We start from the raw sequence: 25551 nt of genomic DNA, 5'->3' as shown, positions 1-25551 counted from the left end.
AATGAATTTGTTACACAGACCCAGTCATCTCCATGACAACCTGAGTTTTAATGAATATCTGACAAACTGGGCTGCAGTCTCACTGGGCGAAAAATGTGAAAAGAATGCAGGTTTCTCTATCCTTGCTATTAAAAAACATTATACAGTGTGTAGCTATGTGAGAAGAGATAACATATTACATATCAAGCTATAGACATTTCTTTCATTTGGTACAGTAATAGTGCTGCGAAGCCACCCACATGTTCAGGTTGTGTGATATTTCTTTAAAGCTAAGCTATGTGGATTTGACCCTGACAAAAATCCCTCTCTGTTCTTGGTTGTGGCAAGGGTTGTGCAGTGAGAGGGAAGAGTTAAGTTAAGTGTGAGTGTGTAAATAAGAACTCTTGCAGGCCTTGGACTGATGGGGCAGAGCACGCTACACTGGCTGCAGGAGACTGAAGCAGACTGGACAGAGAGGTTGTTTATTCTCATGGCTGAGACAAGCCACTGGCGTTACACGTCCTCCTCCTCCTCCCTCATTTATTCCCCTCTTCCTTCACCCTTGAGGCCCCCTGCTGCTTTTACCTACCTGGCAGCAAGTTGGTTAGCGTCGGATGAAAAACAATTTCCAAACCCAATAATAATCATCCAACAGGTTTGCCACCTCGAGAGTACCCTCTGTCCTCCCTTTTGTCCTCGTACCCCCCTCTCCCTGTTCTCAGCGATGTGGGCGGCTAGACTCACCCCTCAGCTCAGGGGGGCTATCATAAGGGCAAGGAGAGGGATGGAGGGTAGGAAGGGAACAAGACTTCCATGGAGGGCTGCTCAAGAAAAAACGGTCACTTTGGTTTGGTTAGCCGAGCCAAACATTGACTTGACAGACTCAGGGCTGTATTGTTCTGAAGCGGTTTCTTTCTGGACCAGGGAGGGAGCCATGGCAGCTATAGACGCTGTAGCCTAGACGCTGTAGCCTAGACGCCGGGCAGAGGCCATTCAGAGTAAGGTGCAGACAGAATAACAATCTAGAGGCAGGCTCGGTTTGCAAGAGCATCATAAAATCGGCTGAAGTGTTTCAAGGTCCAGACAGTGTGTAGTCAAAACACTGGCTTACCAAAACAGAGCCATGAGCATCGATACTGACACCATTCCTCACTTCTGTGGTTTGGGGGACAGTATAAAGCAAGCAGAGACCCCACTTCCCAAAACAACTGCTTTTATGTGCCAACCACGATGCTATCAACCCACAGCAGAGAATACTTCAAAGCTGTGGAGAGGGAGAAGTATTTGCAATAGTCTGTGTAGTTAACGTAACTGAGGGAAACAGAGGGGAGAGAGTGAAATCATTGAAGGCTTTGGGTCTTTACGCCTGTGAATAGAGTACAAGGACGAGTGATGCAAGGGAGGAGTGAGTGAGCTATTTCAAGCTGCCTAGTGGGTGTACAATGTATGTCTGTACAGGTCCAGGTTCAAGGTACTGACCTCTTCTGATTTGAGTGACGCTCCAGTATTGGGAATAGTGAATGATATATTTGAAGCCGTGGGCTGACTGTACAGTGTGTATATAAAACAGACAGAGACCGACAGAATGGTGATGTTTGAGTGCAGGACTCACCTCTTCAGGTTTAGGAGGGCCCAGGGGATGCCTGTGGGTGTTTTGAATGCAGGCAACAGCTTCTCTCCCAGTTGTATGGCCTTCTTCCTGAACACCTACCGAACAAACAGAGAGAAGAGAGATGTATCAGCAACACAATCTACCCCCGTCTTTCTGTCAATCCTGTCTGATGTCGGAGACGTGGTGACAAGGCGCTGATCCATGGACAATGGGTTAGGGTTAGCTCTTCCTGTCACATGGGCATTTTATCTCACATGCAGTGTTGCCCTTCTTCCTGTTGGAAAGGAGAGGCTGTTTCCTGGTTTGTAAGAGAGGGGTAGAGAGGGAGCGAGAGATAGAGCGACAGGAAGAGGGAGACAGAGCAAGAGTGTTTAGAACTACATCCTGCAGCAGGCTGATAAAAGCCAATCAGATAAGAATGGAGCGTGGCGGGTCTGAGGCCTTCCTTCCCATCTTGCACTGTACTTAGCTCCACAACGCTGTGCTGCCTCACACCATCCCTCCACATTTAGTTTTGTTACAGCCTTTTTCTAAAATTGATTAAATAATTTCCCCCCTAATCAATCTACACAAAATATCCCATAATGACAAAAACATAAATACCTTATTTACATAAGTATTCAGACCCTTTGCTAGGAGACTCAAAATTGAGCTCAGGTGCATCCTGTTTCCTGATCATCTTTGTGATGTTTCTACAACTTGGAGTCAACCTGTGTTAAATTCAATTGATTAGATATGATTTGGAAAGGCACACACGTGTCTATAGAAGGTCCCACAGGTGACAGGGCACGTCAGAGCAAAAACCAAGCCACGAGGTCGAAGGAATTGTCCATAGATCTCCGAGACAGGAATGTGTCAATGAACAGATCTGGGGAAGGCTACCAAAAAAATTATGCGGCATTGAAGGTCCCCAAGAACACAATGGCCTCCATCATTCTTAAATGGAAGAAGTTTGGAACCACCAAGAACCTTCCTAGAGCTGCCCCACCAGCCAATCTCTGCAATCGGAGGAGAAGGGCCTTGGTCAGGAAGGTGACCAAGAACCTGATGGTCACTCTGACAGAGCTCCTCTGTGGAGATGGGAGAACCTTCCAGAAGGACAACCATCTCTGCAGCACTCCACCAAATCAGGCCTTTATGGTAGAGTGTCCAGACGGAAGCCACTCCTCAGTAAAAGGAGAATGACAGCCCGCTTGGAAGGCACCTAAAGGACTCTCAGACCATGAGAAAAAAGATTATCTGGTCTGATTAAACCAAGACTGAACTCTTTGGCCTGAATGCCAACCGTCATGTGGGGCGGTTAGAGCGTTGGACTAGTAACCGGAAGGTTGCAAGTTCAAATCTCCGAGCTGACAAGGTACAATTCTGTCATTCTGCCCCTGAACAGGCAGTTAACCCACTGTTCCTAGGCCGTCATTGAAAATAAGAATTTGTTCTAAACTGACTTGCCTAGGTAAATAAAAGGTTAAATAAAAAATAAAAATGTCTGGAGGAAACCTGGAACCATCCCTATGGTGAAGCATGTTGGTGGCAGCATCACGCTGAGGGGATGTTTTTCAGCGGCAAGGACTGGGAGACTAGTCAGGATCGAGTGAAGGTTGAACGGAGCAAAGTAGAGAGATCCTTGAAAAAACCTGCTTCAGAGCACTCAGGACGGCAGACTGGAGCAAAGGTCCACCTTCCAACAAGACAACCACAAGCACACAGCCAAGAGACCGCAGGAGTGGCTTCGGACAAGTCTCTGAATGTCCTTGAGTGGCCCAGCCAGAGCAAGGACTTGAACCCGATTGAACATCTCTGGAGAGACTTGAATATAGCGGTGAAGCGATGCTCCCCATCCAACATGACAGAGCTTGAGAGGATTTGCAGAGAAGAATGGGAGAAACTCCCCAAATACAGGTGTGCCAAGCTTGTAGCATCATACTCAAGCAAGACTCGAGGCTGTAATCGCAGCCAAAAGTGCTTCAACAAAGTACTGAGTAAAGGGTCTGAATACTTATGTAAATGTAATAATTATTTTTAACAATGTGCAAAAATGTCAAAGATTTGATTTGTCATTATGGGGTATTGTGTGTAGACTGATGAGGGGGAAAAAACGATTCAATACATTTTTGAATAAGGCTGTAACGTAAACAAAATGTGGAAATAGTCAAGGGGTCTGAATACTTTCCGAATGCACATCTATCAACCCGTTCAGATCACATCAGGGGCAGGGAAGTGTCACCAGCACTTTACATGAAATTATATACAATGACACCAATATACAATGACAGGTAGGATATGAAAGGCACATACACATCTTAACGTCCGAGTCCTGAGAGGATTCTGTACCGTAGGAAATAGGAATACTAAATGTAGAATAAATACATTCCTTATGAAGTCCCCAGAGTTTCTGTGAATGCACTCACTGTGTGGATTGAAGATGCCCCAGTCAATAATTAGAATTTCATGCAGACACTTCGGCTCTGAGATAAAGTGCTTTGGGTGCAGCTAAATCCAGCATATAAGAATGCTAAATTTAGTCGCAAGAGCTACTGTAACAAACAGAGATAACAAAGCTGTAGACATGATAATATCTGTGTATTCTATCAATGCTCCACCAGCACATGTTCATATACCACACTGAAAAAAAATATATAAAAGCAACATGAAACAATTTCAAAGACCTTACTGAGTTACAGTTCATAGAAGGAAATCAGTCAATTAAAATACATAAATTAGGCCCTAATCTATAGATTTCACATGACCAGGCAGGGCCGCAGCCATGGGTGGACCTGGGATGACATAGGCCCACCCACTTGGGAGCCAGGTCCACCCACTGGGGAGCCAGGCCCAGCCAATCATTATTAAAAGACAGAAATACTCTTCAGCACCCCTCCCCCTCCTCAGACGATCTCGCAGGTGAAGAAGCCAGATGTGGAGGCCCTGGGCTGGCATAGTTACACGTGGTCTGCGGTTGTGAGGTCGGTTGGACGCACTGCCAAATTCTCTAAAATGACTTGAGGCGGCTTATGGTAGAGAAATGAACATTCAATTCTCTGGCAACAGCTCTGGTGGACATTCCTGTAGCCAGCATGCCAACTGCACACTTCCTCAAAACTTGACATTGTGACATTTTGTTATGTGACAAAACTGCACATTTTAGAGTGGCCTTTCATTGTCCCCAGCACAAGGTGCACCTGTGTAATGATCATGCTGTTTAATCAGCTTCTTGATAGGTCACACCTGTCAGGTGAATGGATTATCTTGGCAAAGGAGAAATGCTCACTAACAGGTACATAAACAAATTTGTGCACAACATTTAAAATAAAAACTTTTTGGGGGATGTGTTTGAAACAATTCTGGGATCTTTAATTTCAGCTCGCGAAAAATGGGACCAACACTTTACATGATGCGTTCACATTTCTGTTCAGTATAGTTCTAATGTGACAGAGCCGCCAGAGGAGGTTGTGTGCGGCTGTGAAGAACAGAAGGCGCAGAGACGTCTGCAAGCAGCATCAATAAAGAAATAACCAAGACTATGTTTTATTGGTATATGGATGGAATGCTCACTCTCATTCCATACCCACATCAACCACCTTCAGTACCGCAACAAAGCATCCTTCACCCACTCTGCCAAGTACACCCTTGTAAAAATGACCATTCGGAACTATGACGATGTAATTTACAGTCTTGCCCCGAAAAAAGCTAGATGTCATTTACCACACTGCCATCCACTTTGTTACCACTTCAACACTCATCACAGTGACCTTTACACCCTGGTCAACTGGCCCTTGTTACATACACGACGCCAGACTCACTGGCACCAACTTATTAAGTCCATCATCTACCTCAGCTCACTCCTCAACATCTCCACTACCAATAGCAACCTGCGCTCTGGTAGATGTGTCACACTGGTCATTCTCAAAGTTCGCACTTCCTTTGGCCATCATTCATTCCTTTGGCCGTCATTCATTCCTTTGGCCGTCATTCATTCCTTTGGCCGTCATTCATTCCAGTTTTCCGCTGACTGGAACAGGCTGCAAAAGACCCTCAAACTTGACATATTCATCCCACCACACTCCTTCAGAAACATTAACTGAGCTGCTATCTGATCAATGTACCTGCTGATTATTAAGTCTTCTGTGTTGCCTTCACCTTTTCTGCTCTAACACACTGAATATTTCTTAGTGTTGTATATTTGGTGAATTTGTACCATTCCTCTGTATAGTGTATGTTTAATTTTTTTATGGTATTGTGTTGTCCTGTTCACTGTTGCAATGTTATGCCTCTAGGCCAGGTGATTATTGTAAATGACAAATCGGTTCTCGATTGACTTATCGGGTTAAATAAATGACCATTTAAAAAATAAAAATATAAATTTATCACATGCAACGGATAGGTGAGGTTTGTGGAAGCACATCCAATCCAGGGACCTGTGCCACACGGCTTCCTGCTAATCCAATTGATGTGAAAAGATATTCCCTCCTCTATGAAGTAGTAAAATGGCTTATTTCAGATAATGAAGGAGAAAGGGTAGCAGCTTTAGAGAATGCCCCACTGGGTACCAGCCACTCCATAATGGAGAATGTCTCACCATGAGCTGCCTGCTCCGAGGGGACACGAATGAAAAGGGTAAAAACGCAACTTGTCAAATATTGGTGTCGTAGAGCAATAGAGCCGATGTCTTGAAAGTAATTGAATTGGGTATTTTCAAAAAGTGGAGGTTGATGGATATGTAAAGAGTAAGAGCTTAAAGACGGGTGCTGGCGAACTTTCAAAAGAGGCATTTGGTAGCCGTGTCAATACGGGGCGGTGCTACATGACATCAAGTGGCGAGGTTGCTCTCAGCTCATTGTGTTACCGGATGCCCGTTGAGAGTTGTGCCGTACTCAAACAACACGGCTAGGTCTGTGTGCGTCAGCCACCAAATAATTACTTTGTCTCCCGCCGTGTCCTTGGAGTCTCTGGACAAGGTCACCTGTTAACCTGTTCTACTAAATCTACAGCGCTGTTCCTTCTTCCCACTGCTGCCCCCTCTGCGATGAGACGTGGGCTGTCTACCTCGCTCATTCACCACGGAGTTAGTCTGTCGCCTCCAGGATCCGTGTTATTACATTGGACATTTATAGCTCGTTTCTGAGCAGATTCCGAAAGTAATCTGGAGCCCCCGCAATGTATGTACGGGACACCCACAAATCATTCCATCCCACCAGGTTTGGCATATATACTGTACACAGGTCAGAAATGGAGATATCCTGCGTAGCTACGTCTCATCCAATTGGTGTGATTAATGCCTTTAATAATGCCAGGACGCTGGAGAATAAATTAACTACAGCACCACCTAGAGTCATCAAGCAAACTGTCAACAAGGTTTACAAAGCAATCAAATGATCTGCACCACCAAACAACCTGGCCAGGCGAGATGGACGGCAGATAACATTAGCAAATATTGATGATGATAATCATATTCCAAACACACTCCAGTGAGTTTGGATAATGATTTATCACTGATGTGAGAGGCTCTGCTATGAAGTAGAACTCAGACATGTGTTCTACAGATTATAAACAGCAACGGGGGTTTTTGCGGGTTTCCTGACACGTTCCTAACGTGGATAACGCCAGACTCATTTGGACGGTTCAGGTCAGAGGAGACAAGGAAGGAAGAAGTGGTTGTAGTTCTGAAAACAGGGAGATGTCTGGTTTCACTACTTTCAACTTGCACACAACCTCTTTCTGCAATAGGAGCCATTTTATTCGTCCTCTACCAAGACATTTAGAGCTAGGGAATAAGGACATAGCCACCGAGCACACAGAGAGAGAGACATAATGGGCGAGGGTAAGTGTGTGTGTGATGCTGTGTGTGTGTGTGTGTGTGTGTACAACAGGGCTATGTGCCTGTCACTGGGAGCCAGGCTAACGGGTCCTGTGCTTTGAGGCTGTGGGGAGGAAGGCTGGACATGCCACTAAATAAGATGAATTACCGTGCCTGACCAGGGGTGACTGGGCCGCCTCGCGGGACACAGCCCAAATTACTCCACGTGTCTGTGACAGGGATCTGGTGCCTCCGATAGATCGGCCCAGAGCCCCCACCCCAGCTATACCTGGATAAAGTGTCAGGGAGGGACTGGGGGGGCTCTGGGATGGGATCTCCAATACCTTGCCATGACTCTCCAGGGAGCACACATCACAGGTCAACAACAGGACTAAACACGGCACCATGGAAATTCACTTCAACGTGGCTACTGAACCATAGGTTAGTTCTGAGAACTGACTGTATCTGCTTCTACTGTAGCCGTTGTGGATTAATATCACATAATACAATATCAAATACAGATAGATACTCGGGGGGCTGTGGTGATATTATGACAGATTTTTTCATCTGAGATTTCCATTGGCATGAGCACAGTCCTGCAGATGTCTGCACAGGCTTCTGTTGAGGATGACAGTGACTAGACAATAGCATTGTATCCAGACTGGATCTCTCATCAGCTCATCAGACAGAGTGGTCTGACCCTCTTAAGATGGCACCCTGCACTCAGCAGGCTAAAGCCTGAAAGGGGCCTGAGATATTAATTGCTGGGAAAGAGCAGCTTTTGTCCGATCTAATTGTGGTGAGCTGCACAAAACACCAGGCAGGACAGGGGAGGTCAAATTACATTAGGGAATGAAACCCAGCACACCCTTTACCAGAGTGCACTCTCCCAGTTTACTTCCACCTGAGTGAGGGACTCATAGCAGCGCTGTCCTCCCTAAAGACCGAGGAGAACAACACCATTCAAACAGGCCTCTGGACGGAACCGGGACTTTCCGACTAATTGAGAAATCATTGCTTGCTGAAAGTTCAACGCTAAACTGTGACTTCAGAAAGGAGTCCCCTGGGGCTTTTTGCTGTGCCTAAGCACTTAAAAGATTGATTAGGCCATCGATTGGGCAGTGCCAGTGAGAGAACTCACCTGGCGTCCCTGGCATTTTCAACCTGATGATTGAAAAGTAACAAACTGAAGTCTTTGAGATCAGGGGTTGTGCCCCTTCCTTTAATGTGCTGCTGAGGCGCAGCTTTTTATATTAGCAAAGAGAGCCTGAAGAGTTCTCACCTCACATCTAAAATGACGACTCAGACCTTTCTCCATTCCTTAATGAACTATTAAGCAGTGAAAGAGAGAACCCCACTCCCCCATTACACCCCAATAAGTATTTTTTAGAGGAATGGCGTGCCTGTGCTTTACAATTACTAGGTGTCGTTTGTAGTTTGTGCCTCTCTGCTATGCTGACATTAACGGAGCTAGCCACAATAGATCACGTCCTGGGTGCAGGGGGAGACATTGTGAAAGGGCACTTCAAGGCAATTACCACAGTCATTTGGAGGGATTTATCTTAAGTCAGCACTGTGGGCCGCAGCACTTATTACAGCTAAGAATCCACAGCAGTGAGGGAGAGAGGGAAAGAGGGAGAGGGCTAGTGAGATAAGTGGATTTTGTGGGAGGTAAGGAGGGATAAAATGCCATAGGGAAAGAGAGAGAAAGTATGCGAGAAAAGTAGAGAGCTTCTGAGGGGCAGCAGTAAGCCCAAATGAAGAGACCTGTCTGTTCTGTTCTGTTCCGTTCCGTTCCGTTCCGTCCGTCCGTCCGTCCGTCTACTCAAACACCAGGAGTCTTAAAGGTCAGACCAGGTGCAGGAAAACTGACTTCTTTGCCACAAGTGAGTTCCATTGACAGCTGACATATAGGCAGTGGAATGGACTATCTGAGACTAGAGCTGATAGCCTTGGCCTCCTTAGCTGAGAAGCAAACATTTCCCCAATCTACCGTAAAGACCATGTAGCGTAAAGACCAAAAGGGCACTTCAACCTCTGACTCAGCCTATTAACTGACCAGGGCCCAGGTGTGTGGCTTAAGATCACTGCAATCCAACAAGGTTTTCAGATTATGGTCTATAAGCACTCTTAAGGCAGTATGAGAGTCAGAGTGAGAGAGACCTAAATGCCAGAACTAGACAAGAGAGAAAGAGACAGACGAGCGAGACAGAGTGACAGAGAGAGAGACAGAGCCCCATCCTGCGACCTAAGCGGTGTGTATCAGGTGCTCAACACGGCTCACACCTACTGTAATGGTCCGAGTCTAAACCACACGAAAACAACACTAGACACCATGGAACACAAAGCTTTTACTATCTCATCCTGTAATACACAAAGTCTGAAGTTATTTGCCTTTGGCCTAAAGAGCTGGAACCCAGTCTTCATTTGCATTTGTTTAAGCTGTTTTCTAGTGACATTTATTTGAATACATCCATAAAAGTTAGCTAATGATGTTCGATTTCACCTGGCATAGAAAATGTGCTCTCTACTCAGGACACTGTTGTTCAGAGGAGCTAGCCAACAACACATACAAAAAATAACTTCAAACTGATGCTGGAATGACTAGCTGCATTTGCTTGACCTGTTTTCTATTGACATCTCTCTCTGTGTACACATCCATAAAAATGATGCCGATTCATGATTTCGACTGGCTGAGAAAATCTGCCTGCCTGTCTGTCTTGTCCCGACCCCTACACTTTCATTACTATAGGACAGCTGGAGATCGAATTTCAATATTGAAACAATGGTGCAAATGTCAGAGAGACAGACAGCGAGGTTTATACAAATCTCTGCTATTGCAAACCAATTGCTAGTCTAAAAGAAAAGTGAGATAATGTCTCAATGCTTTTTACAGTGGAGATCAAGTTTATAAATTGTCTGGCTGGGCTGATGAGACTGAATTGTGCATTCAGATGGAACAGAGTAAATAGGCATGTCAACATCATAGCTTTAGCTGGTGGTAACTTGTGAAATAGACACAGTCTGGAATGTGGTTTTAACCAATCAGCATCCAGGATTATACCCACAAATTAAATAAACACTATTTAATTCCCTTCATCGCAACATTGGTGTGTCATCAACAATCATGCATGTCAGGTCAGTACACACCCCCAGATATTCTTACTACGGATCTACACTGATCTCAAAAACGACCTCTCCAGAACCCACATGACAGAAATCCGTCGCATTAACGGGCAACTTTAACCCCTGTGAATTGATTGATATATTTCTAAAACTGGCTAATCTAAAAAAGGTGGAAAAAGGGAACATCAAAAAAGATAACTTCAAAAGGAAAAATGGATTGACAATTAATGTTCCATTGCAAGACAACTAAGAGTTTCATCAAACCAAAAACACATCTCATATAGCAACAGGCCCTAAGCCAATATAAGAAGTTATTTCAAAGGAATAAATCCTTCTATATGACTAATGAGCTTGGCAAAATATATATATTTTTTTTATTTCACCTTAATTTAACCAGGTAGGCCAATTGAGAACAGGTTCCCATTTACAACTGCAACATGGCCAAGATAAAGCAAAGCAGTGCGACACAAACAGAGTTACACATGGAATAAACAAAGATACAGTCAATAACACAATAGAAAAAGTCTATATACAGTGTGTGCAAATGGCATGATGAGGTAAGGCAATAAATAGGCCATAGTAGTGAAGTAATTACAATTTAGCAAATTAACACTGGAGTGATAGATGTGCAGATGATGTGATAGTAGAAGTACTGGTGTGCAAAAGAGAAAAAAAGTAAATACAACCATATGGGGATGAGGTAGGTAGATTGGATGGGCTATTTACAGATGGGCTGTGTACAGCTGCAGCGATTGGTAAGCTGCTCAGATAGGTGATCCTTAAAGTTAGTGAGGGAGATATAAGTCTCCAACTTCAGCGATTTTTGCAATTCATTCCTGTCATTGGCAGCAGAGAACTGGATGGATAGGCAGCAAACGGAGGTGTTGGCTTTGGGGATGACCAGTGAGATATACCTGCTGGAGCGCATGCCACAGGTGCTTGATGTTACAGTGACCAGTGAGCTGAGATAAGGTAGAGCTTTACCTAGCAAAGACTTATAGATGGCCAGCACACGAGAGCATACAGGGCGCAGTGGTGGGTGGTATATGGGGCTTTGGTGACCAAAAGGACGGCACTGTAATAGACTGCATCCAATTTGCTGAGTAGAGTATTGGAGGCTATTTTGTAAATTACATTGCCGAAGTTGAGGATCGGTAGGATAGTCAGTTTTACATGTTTGGCAACGTGAGTGAAGGAGGCTTTGTTGCGAAATAGGAAGCTGAGTCTAGATTTAATTTTGGATTGGAGATGTTTAATATGACTCTGGAAGGAGAGTTTACAGTCTAGCCAGACACCTAGGTATTTGTAGTTGTCCACATATCATAACCATCCAGAGTAGTGATGCTAGTCGGGCGGGAGGGTGTGGGCAGTGATCGATTGAAAAGCATGCATTTAGTTTTACTTGTGTTTAAGAGCAGTTGGAGGCCACGGAAGGAGTGTTGTATGGCATTGAAGCTCGTTTGGAGGTTTGTTAACACAGTGTCCAAAGAAGGGACAGATGTATACAGAATGGTGTCGTCTGCGTAGAGGTGGATCAGGGAATCACACGCAGCAAGAGCGACATCGTTGATATATACAAAGAAAAAAGTCGGCCCGAGAATTGAACCCTGTGCACCCCCATAGAGACTGCCAGAGGTCTGGACAACAGGCCCTCCGATTTGACACACTGAACTCTATCTGAGAAGTAGTTGGTGAACCAGGCAAGGCAGTCATTTGAGAAACCAAGGCTGTTGAATCTGCCGATAAGAATACGGTGATTGCCTTGGCCAGGTCGATGACGACGGCTTCCCGGTACTGTCTTTTATCGATGGCGGTTATGATATCGTTTAGTACCTTGAGCGTGGCTGAGGTGCAACCGTGACCAGCTTGGAAACTGGATTGCACAGCGGAGAAGGTATGGTAATATTCAAAATGGTCAGTGATCTGTTTGTTAACTTGGCTTTCGAAGACTTTAGAAAGGCAGGGCAGGATGGATATAGGTCTATTACAGTTTGGGTCTAGAATGCCACCCGGTTTGAAGAAGGGGATGACCGTGGCAGCTTTTCAACTTTTAGGGATCTCGGGTGATACGAAAGACGTTGAACAGACTGGTAATAGGAGTTGCAACAATGCAACTTTTCATTTTAGAAAGAGAGGGTCCAGATTGTCTAGCCCAGCTTATTTGTACGGGTCCAGGTTTTGCAGCTCTTTCAGAACATCTGCTATCTGGATTTGGGTGAAGGATAAGCTGGGGAGGCTTGGGCAAGTAGCAGCGGGGGGTGCGGAGCTGTTGGCCGGGGTTGGGGTAGCCAGGAGGAAAGCATGGCCAGCTGTAGAGTAATGCTTATTGAAATTCATCAGTGGTGACAGTGTTTCCTAGCCTCAGTGCAGTGGACAGCTGGGAGGAGGTGCTCTTATTCTCCATGGACTAGATCTACAGGATGCAAATTTCTGTTTGAAAAAGCTAGCCTTTGCTTTCCTAACTGACTGCGTGTATCGGATCCTGACTTCCCTGAAAAGTTGCATATCGCGGGGACTATTTGATGCTAGCCCAGTCCGCCACAGGATGCTTTTGTGCTGGTCGAGGGCAGTCAGGTCTGGAGTGAACCAAGGGCTTTTTCTGTTATTAGTTCCACATTTTTTGAAAGGGGCATGCTTATTTAAGATGGTGAGGAAATTACTTTTAAAGAACGACCAGGAATCCTCGACTGACGGGATGAGGTCAATATTCGGGCCAGGTCAATTAGAAAGGCCTGCTTGCACAAGTGTTTTAGGGAGCGTTTGACAGTGATGAGGGGTGGTCGTTTGACCGCGGACCCATTGCGGATGCAGGCAATGAGGCAGTGATCGCTGAGACAGCAGAGGTGTATTTAGATGGCAAGTTGGTCAGGATGATATCTATGAGGGTGCCCATGTTTACAGATTTAGGGTTGTACCAGGTGGGTTCCTTGATAATTTGTGTGAGATTGAGGGCATCTGTCTTAGATTGTAGGACTGCTGGGGTGTTAAGCATATCCCAGTTTAGGTCACCTAACAGAACGAACTCTGAAGACCGAGTTCAATTCACATATGGTGTCCAGGGCACAGTTGGGAGCTGAGGAGGGTCTATAACAGGCGGCAATAGTGAGAGACTTATTTCAAAGGTGAGATAAAAAATCAATAAATTAGAAGCTTGAACTGTTTGGGCATAGACCTGGAAAATATGACAGAACTTTGCAGGCTCTCTCTGCAGTAGATTGCAACTCCTCCCCCTTTGGCACTTCTATCTTGATGGAAAATGTAGTTGGGGATGGAAATCTCAGAATGTTTGGTGGCCTTCCTAAACCAGGATTCAGACACGGCAAGGACATCAGGGTTGGCGGAGTGTGCTAAAGCAGTGAGTAAAACAAACTTAGGGAGGAGGCTTCTGATGTTAACATTCATGAAACCAAGATTTTTACGATTACAGAAGTCAACAAATGAGAGCACCTGGGGACACGCAGGACCTGGGTTCACGCAGGGCCTGGGTTAACCTATACATCACCCGAGGAACAGAGGAGGAGCAGGATGAGGGTACGGCTAAAGGCTATCAAAACAAGGTTGTCTAGTGCGTTGGGGACAGAGAATAAAAGGAGCAGATTTCTGAGCGTGGTAGGATAGACTCAGGGCATAATGTACAGGCAAGGGTATGGTAGGGTGCGGGTACAGTGGAGGTAAACCTAGGCATTGAGTGACGATAAGAGGTTGTATTTCTGGACGCACTAGTTATGCTGGGTGAGGTCACCACATGTGTGGGAGGTGAAACAAACGAGGTATCTGAGGCATGTTGAGTGGAACTAGGGGCACCGCAGTGAACTAAAACAACAATAACTATGCTAAACAACAGTATACAAGGCATATTGACATTAGAGAGAGACAAAGCAAGGCATAAAGCAATCACAGGTATTGATTGGGAGAGCTAGCTAAGACAACAACAGCTAATCAGCTAAGACAGCAACAACAGGTAAAATGGTGATGAAGGGGCAGAGAGGGTCAGTTAACTACACACAGGGCCTGAGTTCGAGGCTGTGTTTAACTGTGATTAATTAACAGTCCAGCAGGCATCAGCTATGTAGCCAAGTGATCATAGGGTCCAGTGAACAGCAATAGATGAAACAGGGAAGCCGCTAGGTAGTCGTTACTACGCTAGCAAGTTGGAGGCCAGTTGGCAAAATAGGTATTGTAGCTGGAGTAATGTAGTTTGCTAGCCTGGCTCACAGCTAACTGGTGCTAGCTTCGGGACAAGGGCGTTAGCCACTAAAGCCACAAGGTGGCAGCTAGCTAGCAGCGATGATCCAATGCAAAAAGTCCTGAGCTTACGGCAAGAATCCGGTGGGGTAGTAGATTCTAGTCGTGTTAGTGAAGAGTCCGGGAGGCATCATCTGTGTAGCCGAGTGATCATAGGGTCCACTGAGCAGGCCGGGAGATGGGGGCTGGGCCACTCGGTGGCAGCTGTGATGATCTAGATAACGGTCCAGGGCTTACAGCAGAAATCCAGTGTTGTCGTGGAGAAAAACAGTCCGATTTGCTCAGGGTCGATAACGCGTTGAGCAGACTGGCAAGTATTATCCAGGCTAAAAGCGGCTGGTATCTGTGCTAAAGGTAAAGGCCGCTAGCAGTGGCTAACAATGACTAAATAGCTAGTAGCTAATTAGCTGGTTAGCTTCTGATGGCTAGCTTCTGATGTAGGTTCTGGCTATAAGGTCTAAAAATAGCAGATCCGTATCACATTGGGTTGCCGGAAGGTATATTTAATTTAAAAAATGGAAAAAGAGATAAAAAATATATTGAAATATATACAAAAAATACTAAATTTACACGGGAGAACAACAAACAACGTCTACACTGCTACGCCATTCTGGAACTCAAGATAGAGGCAATCAATACAAATTCATTTTGGGAATTATGGAAACTAGATAGCACTTAAAAATAAAAACCTCCCAACCAAAGTTTGTATAAACTGTAAACAACACTTTGAAAACCTGTTATATATATATATATATATATATATATATATATATATATATTTTTTTTTTTTTTTTACTGACTACACCCAAACATCAATAATAGAACAATTAAAATAATTAGAATTAAGAGTAAAATCCAAACAAAATCAACATCAACTGGACAATCCTATTGCTTTGTCTGAATAAAATTATACAATAAAAGGCCCTCAAGAGTGGTAAAGCCTGTAGGCCAGACAGCATATGAACAGAGCAGGCCTACGCTGAGAGAGTCTATTTTGTTTAACCTAGTGTTGGGGCACAAAAAAAGAAGACGACAATTCCTTAGTCAGAACGGACGAGTGGGACAAGGTTGTAATAGGAGCCCGACCTTATTCAATACAAATAAATAAAGTTGACTTTATATGCTGATGGCTTAGTAATCTTGCCACCAACAAAGTCTGTCCTTGATAGAACAGTATTGTAAGGACTGGGCACTATCCATTAATATGGATAAAAACAAAGTCATGATCTTCAGAAAAAAATCCAATGTTAGGAAAGTAGATATCACTTCACCCAAGGAGAAACAACCCTGAAACACAGAGTGCAGCCCTTTAGAACAATTGGCCCAAAAGCACCAGCTAAATTCAACAATTGGACCATCAATATCTACATTCAAACAAATAGAAATAGCTATCCCTAATTCATACACTAATTACTGGCAAAATTGTATTTAATTTAAAATCACAAGCTTCAATGTAAATAAGTTCTAAACAGAGATCTCAAATTATCACAACACCTCAAAATCTAATATTTCAAACAAAGAAAGAAATTAACAAATGTACAGACATTGACCATAGCCTGGCCATATCTAATATCAAGGACGTGTCAAGGTTCTGCTCACCTGAGTTAGAATACTTTAGACCATATTATTTACCAAGAGAGTTTGCATCTATATTTTTTGTAGCTGTAAGTAAACAAGAAAAAAAAAACTCACTCAAGAAGTGCCCCTTGTGGCCAATGATTTTAATGCAGGAAAATCCGTCTTACCTCATTTCTACCAGCATGTCACCTGTGCAACTAGAGTAAAAAAAAAAAAAACTCTAGATCACCTTTACTCCACACACAGACATAGTGTTTTCCACTAACACATGGAGTAGACAGTCAAATAGAAAAAGTAGCCAGCCAGGCAACCCCAAAAAATCTGTTTTGATGGCCTATGGTATATTCTAAAGCTAGATTGTAGATTGTAGGAAATAACACTGATCACATTTTTACAGTGTTAGTTTCATCAGCTGTTGTACTATACCATATGAAAAACGACTTAATTTGGATTTCACTGGACCTTTAAAGAATCCTGTACGAGTCTGCTGACTTCCACAGGCTTCAAGCTGCCGTTTAAGAGGCATTTTCTCAGCTATCTGCAATCCAGGTATGATTGAAGAATGTAGCAGGTGTTAATCATGGGCATTGCTACACAGAGAACAGCAGTCGACTACTCCGTTGTCAACACTTTGATCAAATCAGCAGACCTGTTATTTTCAAATATATGGATCTAGATGTATCGTTAGCTTTCAAAACAATCCAATCCGCTTTCTTTTATCATATCTTGGACCAGAGTGAGGCTCTCTGTCCACTAGCCTGCCTGTTGTTCCTGCAGTGAGGAGGATTCACCATCTTCATCGAATGTGTTTACAATTTATCTGCAGATAATCGCCAACAAGCCTACCAGTATGCAAATTAGGGAGCCAAATGAACAGCTCTCTTACGAGTCACTCACTTTAACACCACTGTCTGTCCAGATGGACTTCATATTGAAAATAAAAACGAGAACTTTAGTTTACTTGTCCGGATGCGATACCATTCACGTATAATTTATGAATGGCAAGGATATATGAGATAGACTTTATTCAGTCAGTTTGACACCTTTTATAAACTAGTCCAGCTTGCTGTTCATCAATCAAAGCACAGTAAATAGCCTATGCGCCACCACTCCGTGGCAGCATATGAAACACGCCAGGGTCCCAACGTGAACATTTTTTACTCACTGGCCCGGTCGGACCAGTAGGCAAAGAATCTACTGTCCCAAACATAATGTTTTACTGGTCCTGACATGGTGTTGTTCTAAAATGCATTGTGGTCATGCAGGGCCTATACTGCCCTACCAAGAAAAAAGGCAGTAACTACTCATTTGGTCAAAAGTAAATACATGCTTAATCATGTGGACAAGTATCCTGCCTCTATTGTATTGTGTTTTGGAGAAAATGCGGGTCATGTAGCAGTAACTGCATAAAGTTACTGTGAAACCAAGGGAAATAAAAGCAGTTTTTCTCGGTTCCACACTATGAGCAGTTACTGCCTTTTTGCTTGGTAGGGCAGTATAGGTTGGCATACTTTCTTTCCATATTCAACTATTAATAGGCTATATTTGGTTATTATGATACACAAAGTATGAGGACACCCCTTCAAATGAGTGGACTCGGCTATTTCAGCCACACCTGTTCCTGACAGGTATATTAAAACGAGCACAAAGTCATGCAATCTCCATAGACAAACATTGGTAGTAGAATGGCCCATACTGAAGAGCTCAGTGACATTCAACATGGCACTGTCATAGGATGCCACTTTTCCAACAAGTCAGTTCGGCAAATTTCTGCCCTGCTAGAGCTGCCCCGGTCAACTGTAAGTGCTGTTGTTGTGAAGTGGAAACGTCTAAGGCCAACAACGGCTCAGCCACGAAGTGGTAGGCCACACAAGCTCACAGAACGGGACCGCCGAGTGCTGAAGCATGTAAAAATAGTCTGTCCTCGGTTGCAACACTCAATACCGAGTTCCAAACTGCCTCTGGAAGCAACATCAGCACACTAACTGTTCATCGGGAGCTTCATGAAATGGGTTTCCATGGCCGAGCAGCCGCATACAAGCCTAAGATCACCATGCACACTACCAAACGTCGGCTGGATTGGTGTAAAGCTCGCTGCCATTGGACTCTGGAGGACTGAAAACACGCTTCACCATCTGGCAGTCCGACGGACGAATCCGGGTTTGGGGGATGCCAGGAGAGCACTACCAGCCCCAATGCAAAGCGACAACTGCAAAGTTTGGTGAAGGAGGAATAATGGTCAGGGGATGTTTTTCATGGTTTGGGCTAGGCTGCTTACTTCCAGTGAAGAGAAATCTTAACGCTTCAGCATACAAATTACATTTTTGACGATTCTGTGCTTCCAACTTTGTGGCATGTTTCAGCATGACAATGCCTCTGTGCACAAAGCGAGGTCCATACAGAAGTGGTTTGTCGAGACCCCTGAACTCAACCCCATCAAACACCTTTGGGATGAATTGGAACGCCGAATGCGAGCCAGGCCTAATGCCCAACATCAGTGCCCGACCTCACTCTTGCTCTTGTGGCTGAATGGAAGTCCCCAGAGCAATGTTCCAACATCCAGTGGAGTGAGGGCTGTTATAGCAGCAAAAGGGGGGGAACCTACTCCATATTAATGCCTATAATTTTGGGATGAGATGTTGAACGAGCAGGCATCCATATGTAGTGTATACATTAAAAAGCTGCGTAATATAATTTAGCAATGCAAGTCATTACTCTATTCTTTAGAATAAAGAAGAAATAAATTAGCTCCGTGAGTAGGGCACGTCCTTTTGCTCCAGACAGCTCACACGTGCTGTGTGATGGCGTCAACTCATGTACTACTCGAGAAGTCGTGACTCGTGGGAGCGTGGTGGTGCTTGAATGAACGGCCAATCATATTGCTCAAATACAAATAGCAGGACATTTACGCGTGTAGTTTTCAATGGTAGACTACGACAGAACAGATTAACAAAAAAAGTTACTGGCCACTGACGAAATGCCACTGGCCCGACTCGTTTTTACTGTTGGACCCAAAAGAAACAAAATTAATGAACAATAGGCTAAGTGAATTTTGTCACATTATATGGGACATAAAAATGTATGGGGGAAATTAATGCTCTGTCCCTCTGTGAAGAAATTCAACTACAACCACAGCGCACACAACACACACGGGTACCGGGTCCCCCCACCCGGGTACCGAGTCCACCCACCCGGAGACCGAGAGCCCACACCCGGGGACCGAGAGCCCCCACCCGGGGACCGAGAGTCCCCTCCTGTACTCCCTTGTTCACCCACGACTGCGTGGCCACGCACAACTCCAGCCTGATCACAGATGAAGATGAGCCTATAGGAAGGTCAGAGACCTGGCAGTGCGGTGCCAGGACAACAACCTCTCACTCAAGGTCAGCAAGGCGAAGTTGATCGTGGACTACAGGAAACGGAGGGCTGAGCACACCCCCATTCACATTGACGGGGCTGGAGTGGAGCTGGTAAAGTGCTTCAAGTTCTTTTCTCTCTGCTACCGCACGGCAAGCTGTACCGGAGCACTAAGTCTGAGACCAAGAGGTTCCTGAACAGCTTCTACCACCAAGCCATAAGACGGCTGAACAGTTCATCAAATGGATAGCGGGCTATCTGCATTGACCCACTTTTTATGATTTATGCACTCTCATACACATCCTACACGGACACTCCAAGACCGACCGAGAAAGATGTGGTGTTGAAAGATGCCGAAGATGGGCCTCCACCGCAGCTGGACCAAAGACAAGTAGAGGCAGACAAGGACGTCCATTCACACAGGAGCGGGAGGGCTTAATATTGAGCGCAATCTGGACCGGACAGACAGAAGGGGAGGGCTGAGCTGCTGACGACTGCCAGGCTCCCTCTATCCTCACTGTTGCCTCTTTCAGCATACTGAGTACTACAGATCCTCAGCAGCTTCCTCTAATATGTTTGCCTTATTGTGCCTAAGAGCTGAGCCCACTGAGCTGGGAGGAGGTGGAAGAGGAGGGGGAGGGCTGTGGCAGACCACAGAGTGATAAACTGCTCCCAGCATCCCAGGGTTTCCTTCACAGAGTCATTTACATAAGGTGAGGATGAGCTGGGATCTACCCCATGTCTGAGAGGGAAGAAAGTAGAGGAATAGTTCTGTCGGAGACTGAGAACACGAGTGAACAAATAAACTAGCCACAATACCATCCTATCCTCTCCCTTTAAAAAACAAAGCAGAAGATGTGTGGATTCCCACTGCATTCTCCCTGAGGGGGTGAATGATGATGTACAACCAAACATTAGAGAAGTGAGGAGAAAAAGGCCCTGGTGTTTTCTGTAGTCTAATCCTTCAGGGCTGGAACAGGCGGAATGCGCTAGCACACAAGAACATTGTCCGTAAATTGAAGACAGCAGTGAGGAGAGATCCTCTAAAAGCCTGGATTGAAGCAGATCCATGGAAGAGAGGCGAAGAGACAGATATTCCCTGGGCCCTGGCTCTCCAGCAAATAAAAGGCATGTGCTCGGAAGCGGAATGGGAGATCTCCCCTATAGCAGAGTCTAACACAGGGTCCGTTACAAGACACGGATTACTTTCCCTGTGTTCGTCATCAATTACACCCCAGTCACAAAATAGGCAACAGGACGGGAGAAAAAACAAAAAACGCCAAGCTCATTACTGTCCCCGACTTGTTAGCTTCTATTGATTTGAATTTGTGCCTGGCAAAGTGCTGCCGTGACTCCCCGGGATAATTGTGTTTCAGTCGCCAGTGCGTTCTTTTTTATTCATTAATTCTCTCAGTTAACGGTGGGGTGACTCAGAGGCACGCAATGTAGCATGGAAGGTAGACTGGGAATAATTGATATATTTAGGAGCCTAGCTAGTGGACGTCTTTATTATGTCCCAGATACATCGTAACACGGCTGGCTAAGGGGAGGGGGTGATGTGAGATGAATGAGCAAACACTAGGTAATAGAGTGAGAGGGGTTTTATCACTGTGCGTGTTCCCGGTGAACAGCTCTTGCTAGGGCACGAGAGCTGCAACAATGCATTAACTCAGACAGACAGACTGACAGACAGACAGACACAGACAGACAGACAGACAGACAGAGACAGACAGACGAAAATGAGAAAGGGAGAGGAAGATGGTAGGGTAGGCTACATCAACCAACCTTATCGTCCATCACAGCCTACACTGCACCATTGACCATACTAAAGGTTATTGAAAATGGCTTGTATTTCAGTGAGTGTTTTGTGCGAGTAACTGGTGTCTGTGATGCTATTCAGATGGAAACGAGTGGCTGAGAGAGAGAGAGGGGGGAGGGAGGGAAAGGGAGAGAGAGGGAGTGAGTGAGTGAGAAGGAGGGAGAGGGAGTGAGTGAGAGGGGAGGGAAAGAGCGCGAGAGGGAGGAAGGGAAAGAGCGTGAGAGGGAGGGAGGGAAAGAGAGGGAGAGGGAGGGAGGGAAAGAGAGGGAGAGTGAGTGAGAGGGACAGAGAGGGACAGAGAGAAAGAAAGAGAAACAGAGAGAGAGACATATAGAGAGCAAGAGATAGTGAGAGAGCTCTTAGCTCCTGCGGAGTGAATGCTCTGTGTCCCGCCAGGGACCACCTGTCAGGAGCGATAAAGCAGGTCGGATTAGTAGAACTGGGAAGACAGACAGACACACAGAGCAGAGCCTGCCTGGCCTGCACAATCTTCAGCCTCACTCAGGGCCTTTTGTTCCTGCAGATGGGAGGAGAGAGGAGAGGTTGAGGGAGGGAGCGAGAGAGAGAGGACATACAGAGAGAGAACACATGAGAAAGAGATAGAGAGGACAGGGAAAGGAAAGCAAGAGGGGAGGATACCCGTCATAATAGAGAAAAGGAGAGCGAGAGATGGATAAGAGAGAAAGAAGGAAAGACGAGGCGGGGGCAGCATCTAGGCTGGCTGGCTGTTTGGTTGTCCTGGCTGGGCTCCACCATACCAGCGTGTGGGAGTCAGGCAGGCATATGAGCCAGGGGGAGCAGCTCCTGTCTGCCAGGCCCTGTTGGCCCCTCTAACTCCCAGCCCAGGAACCATTATTATGGCATTGTGTTGGGGAACAGACACACGTGTGCTGCTGAAAGCCCTCTCCACCACATGGACACGAGAGCTCTGGCCCTGGTCCTCTTCCTCGCTGACTACTACACCCCCAGAGGATATGTCAGCCAGCCTCTCCCTCAGCCAGATCGGCTCTAGGAGAGAAAACAGAACAGATAGCATTCAATCCTTTCCTCCTGTATCCCAGCTTGCACGATCCTCAAAGCATAAAAGACCTCATACAAAGGGACCTACGCCACGGCGACACAACAGGGGCGGGATAAGATCTTCCTCCAATAGCCTTAGCGAGATGAGGAGATAGGTGTCAATGCAGCAGCTTACAGAGCGAGCACAAAGGGCAAGCGTGCCCGGGTTTCAGACAAGACGCTAGTCTGAGAGGTTACCACAACGCCGCTCACCAGCGCTCAGACACTCAGTGAGAGACACGGCAGCGGGTGGGTGGACGACTCCCGACTCCAACGCTCCAGTTATGGCAGTAAAGCATGCTGGGTAAGGACGGACTGTCAGCTCTCACATTTAATTTACAGGGCACTCGCTTCCTCCTCCACCCCACGCGCCCTCAATCAGAGGGAAGAAAGAAGAAAAAAAAGAAAAGAATAACACGAAGGAACACAGGCAGCCCAGTTCCCTGCTCTGAGAGCGCACACATTCATTATCCGCTGTCAGTGGGGAGGGGAGAAAGTGCACGCGTGCAGCGCACAACACTTTCCAGAATCAGTGGAGCACAGCGGAGCGTAACTCCATCATTCAAGTCAACACCAGGTTCATACTGTACAGCACATGCCCTTGAAATAGTTGTATAGTCCATGTACTTTCTAATAAAACAGCCTAAACACCTGCCTGTTATCACTTTGTAATGCAACTCAATTGAGGGAAATGGATGTGGGGATTGACGACCATGTTCATAAACTAAAAAGCATTAGAGGGGACGACCACAATAAAATCCTTGATGTAATATGTTGTTCCTGGACTCAATAACACTTGACAGGCCTCCTGTCGTGTGTGAAACGCGACCCTTTAAATCTACATTTGCTGCGCATCACTGGGCTCACCCCCATTATGTCATGAGGAGAAAACTATTCCTCGTGCATCATCACGACTTGGAATGTAGCCTAGGTTAGGTAGTTTGTAGGGAGATTATAGGATGGAATGTAGCCTAGGTTAGGTGGTTTGTAGGGAGATTATAGGATGGAATGTAGCCTAGGTTAGGTGGTTTGTAGGGAGATTATAGGATGGAATGTAGCCTAGGTTAGGTGGTTTGTAGGGAGATTATAGGATGGAATGTAGCCTAGGTTAGGTAGTTTGTAGGGAGATTATAGGATGGAATGTAGCCTAGGTTAGGTGGTTTGTAGGGAGATTATAGGATGGAATGTAGCCTAGGTTAGGTAGTTTGTAGGGAGATTATAGGATGGAATGTAGCCTAGGTTAGGTGGTTTGTAGGGAGATTATAGGATGGAATGTAGCCTAGGTTAGGTGGTTTGTAGGGAGATTATAGGATGGAATGTAGCCTAGGTTAGGTGGTTTGTAGGGAGATTATAGGATGGAATGTAGCCTAGGTTAGGTGGTTTGTAGGGAGATTATAGGATGGAATGTAGCCTAGGTTAGGTGGTTTGTAGGGAGATTATAGGATGGAATGTAGCCTAGGTTAGGTGGTTTGTAGGGAGATTATAGGATGGAATGTAGCCTAGGTTAGGTGGTTTGTAGGGAGATTATAGGATGGAATGTAGCCTAGGTTAGGTGGTTTGTAGGGAGATTATAGGATGGAATGTAGCCTAGGTTAGGTGGTTTGTAGGGAGATTATAGGATGGAATGTAGCCTAGGTTAGGTGGTTTGTAGGGAGATTATAGGATGGAATGTAGCCTAGGTTAGGTGGTGTGTAGGGAGATTATAGGATGGAATGTAGCCTAGGTTAGGTGGTTTGTAGGGAGATTATAGCCGGAATGAATGCTGGCCAGGAAATTGTCTTTTTAAGAGACATGTTCAGACTGAACATGATATTTCCCTTCTCGTGGCTCTGTCATATTCTCGAGTAGCACAAGTTTGACTGTTCACATACCTAGTTAGTGGCAGGTCCCCAGTCGAAACACAATGTAGAAACTAGTGATGGGGGGGAAAAAAATGTTTGATACAGTTGGATATTCTTTTTGTGTTTGACACCTGCACCAAAAGTCCTCTTTTTAAATTAGGGAGCCAGCTTGTTTTCAGCACTTTTATTTCCATGACGGATCAAAACGTGTCTCTCTGCAGCAGACATATGATGAGCAACACGATTGGAACATCGAATGACAATTATTTTTTAAATCACGGTATCGCATGGCAATGCATATAGAATTGTGAGAATCGTAACGGCATCTAAGTATCATAATAATATCGTACCGTGAGTTCCCTGGTAATCCCCAGCCCGAGTAGAAAACACCGGAACTATCCAAAAAAAAGAGGCCAGTACACTACTTTGCACTCCACAGAACACCACAACTCATGCCCCCAAAGCAGTGCATTCATTGCATGCAACAAATAACCCAAGGATATTCATTGATAAAGTCTCTCTGGGCATAATCAGAGGTATCCATAACTGCAGGGTGGGTTCGTTATAGAAAAATGCAAAGTGTTTATCATTTTTTCTTTAAATAACAAAGGTCAGTCACCACACCAGCTTCAGAGAGTGACTGCATCCGCTTGCGGCATGCTGGAAAAACAAGGCTGGTGACCTGGTTTTGTTGTGTGCTTGCCCCTCACATCAGCATGTAACGCTGGGCCAGAAACAATGGAGGGGCGAGGGATGTTTTTTAGCTTTGATGATCATCCAGCGTTGACCTTTGAAACCGGCTGACGCAGAACAAAAGGCTGATGGGAGTTATTTTGCAGGCAGGGCCCTAAATGAGCACAGAGCAAAAACAACGCCGCCAGACTGTCAGCCCACCGGTCTTCAGAGCTCCACGGCCCAAACGTTTCTCTCACAGATCCTCACAGAGATGGTATAACCTTTGAAAACATCCATCACATCAAAAGGACAACTAGGGATCTGTGCTGATGTTTTGATATACTGACACCCAACCAGGAACAGGGAATACATATAGAAGAACAAGAAGCTGATGTAATTGGAACGTTAAGTACTGTCTTTTGAATAGTGTTGGTAAAAATACATTAAATTGAGCAGTGTATCCCCT

General features: G+C 45.3%; 1 protein-coding gene across 2 annotated transcripts in view; it reads right to left on the bottom strand.

The window, feature by feature from the left end:
- LOC110522207 (mannosyl-oligosaccharide 1,2-alpha-mannosidase IA) overlaps positions 1-25551 on the bottom strand; it is a 163494-nt gene that overhangs the window by 43226 nt on the left and 94717 nt on the right. For both annotated transcript variants that reach the window (XM_021600408.2, XM_036975779.1), the window contains exon 5: positions 1592-1686. In XM_021600408.2, the coding sequence (XP_021456083.2) occupies positions 1592-1686 (95 nt within the window). The remainder of the gene's footprint in view (positions 1-1591; positions 1687-25551) is intronic.

This window comes from Oncorhynchus mykiss, chromosome 4, assembly GCF_013265735.2.
Source record: "Oncorhynchus mykiss isolate Arlee chromosome 4, USDA_OmykA_1.1, whole genome shotgun sequence".
Classification (NCBI taxonomy): Eukaryota; Metazoa; Chordata; class Actinopteri; order Salmoniformes; family Salmonidae; genus Oncorhynchus; species Oncorhynchus mykiss.
Note: the sequence above shows the minus strand (reverse complement) of the source record. Positions and strands in the feature narration are given on the sequence as shown.